A 9,668-nucleotide genomic window follows, 5' to 3' on the forward strand; every position below is an offset into this window, starting at 1 on the left:
AAATAATAGCCAGTTAGTGCAAAACTTTAAAGTTTGCCAAGCATTTTCTTTGTATTTTCTCATTTGATCTCACAACATTGAAGTGTTATTATTCCCATTTTGCAGACAAAGAAACTGAGGCAATGAGAGCTTGTGACTTGCCCACAGTTGCATAACTAATAAAAGTCCAAAGTGAGATTAGAACTCAGAACTTCCTGAATGCAAATCTAGCATTCAATATCACTCCTGTGTCTGTGAGCGCTCTTATTTTCCCCTCCAAGCTGAATTTTTTCAAGTCAGGTGTCAGCTGAAAAAACCAAAGCAAAGGAAAAAAAGTGAGTGTCTGGATAAGGAGAGGAAAGGGGCTTGATGGCTAAGACTATGAGGCAGGAATTTATGGATCTCTATGGAGAGATTTCAGAGGGTCTAAGAAATCTGAACCGAAAAAAGTTAAATCTCAATTTTCACTAACTTTTGGTTTCCTCTGAAATCTTATGCATTTTATTTTATGCATTTAAAAACATTATTCTGAGGAAGGGTCCATTAGTTTCACCAGACTGTCAAAAGTAGCCAAGACACAAAAAGAGTTAAAGGTACTGTAAGAAGGAGCAAATGTTAGGAGAAAATAACGCCTTCGCTTTCCTGATTTGGCCTTGCTAACTACACCCACTCCCACTTTCCTGGACTAATAGAAAACTGGGAGTCACAACTACTCAACTGAAGCAGAGACTATGAAGGGTGGATATTGGGAAATGGGCAGAGACGGGCTAAATAAACAGCACACTGGGAAAACAGGAATTCAGGGAAGCTTAAGATGATTCCTGTCTGCTAAAGATTCTATTAGAAGGCTTGAAGAGTAGGAGCTTGCCATAATATTTGGGAATCTGAGTGAGAAAAGGATGATGTAAGATTAAATGAGCAGCTTGAGATGTCAAAAAGACCTTGGTAGAGGAGAGGGAGGGAGACAGAGAAAGAATCAGAGAGAGAATCAGAGAGTGAGACAGAGGGGGAGAGAGAGAGAGAGAGAGACAGAGACAGAGACAGAGAGACAGAGAGTTCTATGTTGCAAGATCTGTTTTTTTCAGCTCTCCCTATCTGGGACCATGATGGCCGAGTCATGGGGAGTTACTATGGCCCAGTCCAAGAATACCCTAACGAGCCAATAGGAATGATGCTCTTGGCAAGGGTATCTGTAGTGGAGAAGAAGGGGTCACCAGATCTCACAGCTGGAGAAGACACTAAAGGAAAGCATAACTTCTTTTGCTCTAATTTCATATTTATCAAGTCACTTCTGCAGGTTAATTGTATTTCCTTACTGGGGAGGCCATCCTCATCTATAGAAATTACAAGACCCGGCTTCTAATTCCCAATTCTGCCACTAATTAGCTACATGAGCGAGGTACATCATCATCATCATCATCATCATCATAGTAGCTCATAATTGTATGGGAAGTATGTGTGTGTAAAACACTCTAGGGTATGCAAAACACTTGTTGGTTTTTTGTTGGGTTTTTTTGTTTGTTTGTTTTGTTTTGGTTTTTTGTTGAGGCAATTGGAGTTAAGTGATTTGCCCAGGATCCCACAGTGTCTGAGATCAGATTTGAATTCAGGTCCTCCTGACCTCAGGGCCAGTGCTCTATCCACTGCATCACCCAGCTGCCCCAAAAGCATTTTAAATAAGCTTTTTTTTGCAATCAGGAAGACCCAGGTTCAAATCTACCTACTAGCTGTGTGACCCTGTTTGCCTTAATCCACTGGCAAAGTGCTCCAGTATCCTTGCCAAGAGAATCCCACGGATACTACCCAGGCTATGGTCCACAGTGGTCACAAAGACTCGGGCACGACTTCACAACAATAAGGGCCCCTTCACAGGATCTTTTTAGAACTGGAAATGATGGCAGAGATACTGATCCAACTCATTCATTTTCAGATGAAGACAAGAGAAGACAATAAGAGGCAGAGATAGGATTGGACCTCTGGCCTCTCCTTCTTTCTACTGTACTTAAACTATGCTGTCTGACACTAGAGAGTACCAATAAAAAGTATTTAAGTGGGGGGAGGTGGGAGGGCTTGCAGTCTCAGCAGCTAGGGCCATAGTAACTCTATGACTCAGCCTTCATGGTCCCGGACGGACCACGTTCTAGGTTCTAGGTTCCATCTTGCAACATAGAACAAAACAACCCCAAAGCTAAAACGAAACCATCTCACCAGCCTCACAAACCACCACAGGCTCCTTCACCGAGTGGCAAAATGACCTGGTCTACTCTGACTGAAGAAGCAGTTGTGTAGAATGTTCAGGACACCAGACTCAGTGAGCGGAAGTGAGGTTTCTTACCTAACTTAAGCTCATAAAAACCCTGGAATTTTATGGCCAGAAGGAGACTTAAAGATTAACCAACCTGACCTCCCTGGTCTATAAATGAGGAAATGTTACAGATGCAACAAAGTAAAATGATTCACCTAAGAGGTATAGTGAATGAATGCAGTTCTAGGTTGCGATTTCTCACCTGCAGGCAGCTCCTCTGGCTGTTCCCCATGCCTAGAATTCCTCTTCCTCCTCACCTCCACCTACTTGTTTCTCAGGTTTTCTTTAAGTCCCAACTTACTTTTCTTTCTCCCCATTCCTTCTTAATTCTGATGACTTCCTTCTTTAATTCATTCCTATTTTTTTAATTTTAATTTTCCTATTTTTTGAATTTTGATTCTTTCCTATTTTTCCTATAAATAGCTTCTTATTATTTACTTGTGGTTTCCCCGTTAGACTGTGAGTTTCTTTCTTTCTTTCTTTTTAAAGCTTTTTATTTCAAAACAGAGGCATGGATAATTTTTCAACATCGACCCTTGCAAAACCTTGTGTTCCAATTTTCCCCTTCCTTCCCCTACTCCTTCCCCTAGATGACAAGTAATGCAATAAATGTTAAACATGGTAAAAATATGTTAAATCCAATACATGCATACATATTTATACACAAGAAAAATTAAATCAGAAAGGAAAAAAAATGAGAAAGGAAATAAAATGCAGGCAAACAACAAGAAAAAGAGCGAAAATTCTATGTTGTGATCCACACTCAGATCCCACATTCCTCTCTCTCTGGGTGCAGAGGGCTCTCTCCATCACAAGATCATTGGAACTGGCCTCAATCATCTCTTTGTTGAAGAGAGCCTAGACTGTGAGTTTCTTGAGAGGAATGCTTAGCACAGTAGCTAGCATATAGTAGGCACTTAATAAATGTTAATTGACCAACTGAAGCCCCGTTTCAGGTCCTCACTAATTGTGAGACCATAAATAAGTTATTTTCTTCTCTAACCCTCAGTTTCCTCATCTACAAAATGGGATAATGGTATACCACCATCACAGGTCTGAAACTTAAAGAAAAACAATGCATATAATTGCTTTTCAAAGCCTAAAGCACTTCATAGTATAGCAGTTATTGCTCAAAAGAGGTAGCACTAGGAGCCACATTTCTTGACTCTTGGTCTAATCACCATACCATCATTCCTTCCAACTCTCTGTCAAATAAAGGAGAAAATGCTACTTTCCCTAACCACGGTAATAGAGGAATCATTTCATTTTAGAAATCATACAATTGTCCCATAAATGCCACTGGGCCTTCAAATCTACTGCTAACTAATGGTGTTCCTTCCCGGGACTTGATTACTTGATTACTTGATCTTCACACTCTCCAAAGACTCTCTTCTACACTAGCCACCCAACAATAACACATTATCCCCAAGCCTTGCTCCAGCAAGGGAGCAGTGCTGTACGACAGGGGTCAAAGCAAAAATTAACAGCAGATAGCAAGGCATGGACTACAAGATCCAGAATTGATCCTCCAGATCATTAGTCCAACCCCCTAATTTTTGTCTGACTTTTCACGACCCCATTTGGGATTTTCTTGGCAAAGATACTACAGCCACTTCCTTCTCCAGTTCATTTTACAGATAAGGAAACTAAGGTAAGAAGGAATAAGTAGCTTGTCCACATTCACACAGCTAGTAAGTGTCTAAGTCTAGATTTCAACTCAGGAAAATGAATGTTCCAAATTTTTACCGCACTACCTAGTTGCCCTTCATTTTAAGAATGGGGAAATTGAGATTTAGAAAAATTAAATGATTTGCCTGAGATCACAAAGGTAGTCATTAGAATAGCTAGCATTTACAAAGCATTCCAAGTTTGACAAGAATTTTTCATGCATCATCTCACTGGATTCTCAAAACAATCCTGCGAAACAAAAGTTCTTATTATCTCCATTTTACACATGAGGTACCTGACACAAAGATGAGGTTATGTGGGGGAGAGTTGGGGAAGATTCACACAAGGTCTTCTTGACTGTATCCCACACTTCCTGTGTCATTAATAAGTTCATATATCTGAACACAGACCGTAGGATTATGGTTTTAGAATTGGCAGGACCTCAGAGACCATCCAGTTCAACCTCCCGATTTTACAAATGAGTAAAGTGAGGCCCAAATAAATTACTTTACCAAGGTCACATGGGTAATAAGCAGCAACGCTGGGATTTGAACTAAGGTTCTCAAATTCTACAGCCAGTGCCCATTTCGCTGCACTACCATGCCCCTGGCACCCTGTACTTCACATCACCCAGCAACATGCACCTGGCAACATGCAGGAAGCTAGACATAATACCAGGAATTTCAGATGCATTTTGTGCCAACTGATTTCCAAGTAAGTGACTGTTGAGCAGCTATTTTATTTTGGTGGTTCAGATGCCCATCCACCAAGGAACCTGAAGGACATCTATAGGAAAATTTCATGTATTAAAAACATTACTTTCACTAAAAACATCACTTACTCCCAATTTTTTTTAACTTGGTGCCACTGATACAACTAGATTTGTTTCAAATAGACATTTTCTTTCCCCCACACAGCAATCATAACACTTTGAGAATGTTAAAATTTTACCCCTTAAATTTGAGACCCAACAGACAGCAAATCCAAAAATCTGAGTGAAAGCTATATGATTCAACAATGCTGCAGGAGAAACAGAAGCAGTTCAACTTAATATTATACTTAAGTGATGGATCAATACCAGATACAATTTAGGAGGCATTTGGAGAAATGAAGTCACTGAGACATTCAAACATCCTGCAAAAAAGAGCTGATCATATGATTCTTTGCTGTAACATTTTTTTAAAAAATCTTAGTATGCAAAATACTTTGCTCATTTTTAATCAGAAAAGGGAAGAAATACCAGGAAAGTCACTGTGCATCCCCAAAACTCTAGTTTGGGGCCTACTTTACCACACTGGCTAGTTTACAGATATATTCAAAAGTTTAGCTGAAAACAAATGGCCAAAAGGAATCAGAAACTGAATGGATGCCTGTTAGTTGGGGAATGGGTATATGAATGTTATGGAATATTATTGTTCTATAAGAAATGATCAGCAGGATGATTTCAGAAAGACCAGGAGAGACTTACATGAACTAATGCTGAGTGAAGTGAGTAGAACCAAAAGAACATTGTACACAGCAACAACAAGATTATGTAATGATCAATTCTGATGGATGTGATTCTTTCAACAATGAGGTGATTCAGGCCAGTTTCAATAGACTTGTGATGGAGAGAGCCGTCTGCATCCAAAGAGAGGACTACGGGACTGAATGTGGATCACAACATATTATTTTCACCTTTTTTGTTGTTGTTTGCTTGCTTTTTCTCCCATTTTTTTTCCTTTATGATCTGATTTTTCTTGTACAGCATGATAAATGTGGAAATATATGTATAGAAGAACTGTACATGTTTAAAATATATTGGGAGAGAGAAAAATTTGGAACACAAAGTTTTGCAAGGGTGAATGTTGAAAGTTATCTTTGCATATATTTTGAAAATAAAAAGCTACTATTAAAAAAATTAAATAAATATTTTGGTTTATGTGGAAGGAAAAAAAAAAAACAGTTGGCCAATTACTCATAGGAATCATTTCTAGTAATGGCTTTTAAGTCACTCTATTGTCCTTTTTTTTCCCCTACTCTATTAAAAAACAACAAAAACTATGCTAGCAAAAATGCTAGGATGTTCTTCCAGCAACAGAATGTTTAGTTTCCCAAGAACAATCCTTTCTTATGGAAGAGACTCAAACCAAGCAATTTATTTAGCACACACTTTGAACCAGTCACTCTGCTTAAGCACATTACAAATATTACCTCATTTGACTCGGGGAGAGAACTGTTACCTCCATTTTGCAGCTAAAGAGACAGGTGGTGATTAAATGACTTGCCATTTTAGTAACTGTCTTAAAGTGAAATCTGAACTCAGCTCTTCCTGAAAGTCCAAGAAAACTTGGACCTATCTATACTTTTTGGAAAAAAATGTAACCTTTCATTATTTACTCTCCTACTAAGTAACCTTGCCAAAACAAAAGCAGGTCACAGAATTTAATTAAAAAACCTTTATCTTCAGTATCTCCAGGAGGAGTTTGGAGACTGGAACTGAGCCCATAGGACAGAGTCAAATGAAAAATGTTATTTCTCATTTTAGTTAGAACTCTGATCTTCTTTCAGCTCCTCTTCCTTTGATTTAAGAAGAGCAAATGTGATACTTACCTGATGGATAAGGAAGGAGAAATGGAGCAAATGAATAATATATGAGAAGTAATAGTTGTTAGTACTGTCAATGTAGTTGCAAACTTTCCTAAATGAATGAAGCTTAAGAAGGATGGTCTTCCATGGTACTTTTCAATAGTGACATGATTCAGGCTAGTTCCAATGGTCTTGTGATGGAGAGAGCCATCTGCACCCTGAGAGAGACTGTGGGGATTGATGCAGATCACAACATAGTATTTTCAGTTTTTGTTGTTGTTTGCTTGCTTTTTGTTTTCTTTCTCATTTTTCCCTTTTTGATCTGATTTTTCTTGTGCACCATGATAATTGTGGAAATATGCATGGAAGAACTGCCCATGGTTAACCTATATTGGATTATATGCCATCTAGGGAACAGAGTGGGGGAAAGAAGAAAAAAATTTGGAACACAAGGTTTTGCAAAAGGTGAAAGGTGAGAATTATGCAAAGGTTTTGAAAAAAATTTTTTTTAATTTTAAAAAGAATGATAGTCTTCTACAGGCAATTCTGAAAAGTATTGCCTATTTTAAAAAGATCACAGTCTTCATTTCCTTACATTTCACAACTTCAGATAAATATCTTTCTAGTTCTAACAATTCTTGAGAATTTCTCACCTCCACATCTAAGAGGCCTAATGAGACTGTTAGAATTCCTTTGTGCTATCATTATGCCTCTTATTTTAGAAAATTCTCCTATCCATCCACTTCAAGGAGTGCTGAAATTATATAGTCAGAGGACGGCAATGTCCTTGTTGGGACAAGTTTAACTATCACAGATCCATAATTAAGAAAAATATCTTGTAAAAAGGAAAGCTCAACTTATTCCAAATTTTCAGTTTCCCACAACAGAACCTGACTTTGCTGAGGCAATTGGGGTTAAGTGACTTGCCCAGGCTCTACGCAGCTAGGAAGTATTAAGTGTCTGAGGTCAGATTTGAATTCAGGTCCTCCTGACTTCGTTTTAAAAACCAGTCAGATACATATCAACCCCTTTCTATCAAGTTTAAAAATAAAAATGCACTTCCTACCTTTATTCTTCCATCCCAAGCCAAATTATTCCTTACACAAGCAAACTTGTTTAGACAGCAAAATGCAAGATGAATATCAAAATCCCTATCCAATGAAACATGTTACTAGCTGCCATTTTCCCCAGGGTGATTAAAGGAAAAGTGAGTATGTTAATAAAGACTCCAGAGGCTTTCTACATATCCTGCCCCCACCCCTTCCTAAATTCTGGTGTTTTCTATAGAAAGCCGAAAGCCTAAGTGCCAAAGCCTTCTGTGGGCCAGGAAAGGAAGACCGAGTCCGGTTCAAATCTGCCCTGGATGGACAGCACCTCGGTCGGCCAGCGGGGTCGGCTGGTAAGTGCTGGACAGCTTCCAGGTGTTTATTGGGAGGCGACGAGAAGTTTGCTCCAGAAGGCAGGCTTCAAAGCAATGCTGCTGATGCTGACGTAAGATAGCAGGCTGTGGGAACCCTAATTGGCCTAGAAGTTCACCGTTTATCCTGGGGTTTTTTCTGTATCACTAGCGAGAGGCACAATTAAGATGGCAAAAGGTAATAAGGACTCCCTGGAGTTTGTGGTTATACAAACAGGCGCGCAGGACTGGGCACCCAAGTTTCATTTCTCCTTGGAAAAAGGCGGTCGGAACGGGGAGCTAGCTGGGTCGTGTCATCTGACACGAGTGTGAGACACCCTCACACATGACATCTGTGACGAGCCGGGCTTCCTGCCCCGACCACGGAGGCTTTCTCGTGTGGCAACGTGGAGCAGTTCTTCCAGCGCGATCCGAGAGGGGCTTCTCTTTCCAAGGCTGCCCATTTAGTCGGGACGCACGCAGGGAGAAACCTGTTGTCCCCTTTCTAGTTGGGAGAAATGCCGCCCGGGGAAGCTGGCAGGACACGCGGCGGAGCCCGGGCAGGCGGCAGCGGGGCACTGGAGTCCCTGGCGCCCGCATCTTCCGCTCCCGGGCCCCGGAGGACAAAGGCAGGCAGCGCGTCCGCTGGGCTCCCCGCAGCTTCCACGCGGGCAAGACGTCACCTGGCCCAGAGACCCCCACCTGCCCCCGAGGCAGACAGGACGGGGTGACAGCCCACGCGCGATCTGGGCTCCACGGGCCAGACCCAGAGGGGGGAGCGGGCAGAGAGAGGAGGGAAGGCGAAGTGGAGCAGAAGGCGGAACTGGGAGAGGGGCCATCGCCGCCCTCTGCATCCCACCCCAGGAGCCGAGCCTGAAGCGCAACCTCTGGCTCGGCCCAAGCCGAGGCGGGCAGCTCCCGCCCACCCACCCCCAACCCCTCCAGGGACACCGTAGGCTGCAGCCCCATCTCCCTCACCCCACCCCACCCCCGTCCCGCTGTCCCCCGGTAGGGCAGCGTCCCCTGCCCGGCAGGCGAAGCTCCCGGGTGCGCCACCCGGTCCGGGGTTCCCCCGGGGGAATAGGGGAGCCCCCTGAGCCACCCCCAAGGGGGCCCAGGGCGATAGTCACTCACCCAGGGCGGCGCCCGCCTCCAAGGCGCGAGACAGTTGGGAGCCATCCGAGCTGCCCAAAGCGCCGGGGGTCGTGGAGAGTCCCAGGGGAGCCATGGGCGCTTCCCCTCCGCGCTCCTGCACGGGGCAGCCAGGTCCCCAGTCCCTGCGGCTTTAGGACGTGTGGAGCTCAGGCGGGCCGCCCTCCCCGCTCCGCCTTTCACCCGGCACCGAGTCCCGCCTGGCCGGCCGGCCCCGCCCCGCCCCGCCTTCCCCGCCCCGCCCCTCCAAGCCCGCCCGCTTCCTCTCCAAACCCCTGCCCAGCGCGGGAGCCTCGAGGCCGGAGCGCGCCGGGCGGGAGCGGGGGAGGACCCGGGCGGCCGGGACCCTCCCAAAGAGGGCGGGCGCTGCGGGACCCACCCGGGGAGCCCGAGTGACTCCAGCTGAACGTGGTGACCTTCGACCCCGGCCAGCTCCCCAAGGCTTTCCTTCCCGGCAGCGCAATGGCCGGGAAGTAGCCCCGAGGACTGGAAGCGGATCCCGAGGAAGCGGCGCGCAGCCGAGCTCCGGGCTTTCCCAGGCACTCTGGCCGTTCCCTTCCTGGCCGCCGGCCCGGAGAAGACGGCTTCCGCCTGTCGGAG

At 44.1% G+C, this 9,668-nt stretch overlaps 1 protein-coding gene across 1 annotated transcript in view; it reads right to left on the reverse strand.

The window, feature by feature from the left end:
- Positions 1 to 9,298, reverse strand: part of RELL1 (RELT like 1) — a 57,340-nt gene extending 48,042 nt beyond the window's left edge. The window contains exon 1 of the mRNA XM_051964240.1: positions 9,051 to 9,298. Coding sequence (XP_051820200.1) covers positions 9,051 to 9,144 — 94 coding nt within the window. The 5' untranslated portion in view covers positions 9,145 to 9,298. The remainder of the gene's footprint in view (positions 1 to 9,050) is intronic.
- Positions 9,299 to 9,668: the final 370 nt, after the last annotated feature.

The sequence above is a fragment of the Antechinus flavipes genome, chromosome 6 (assembly GCF_016432865.1).
Source record: "Antechinus flavipes isolate AdamAnt ecotype Samford, QLD, Australia chromosome 6, AdamAnt_v2, whole genome shotgun sequence".
Lineage (NCBI taxonomy): Eukaryota > Metazoa > Chordata > Mammalia > Dasyuromorphia > Dasyuridae > Antechinus > Antechinus flavipes.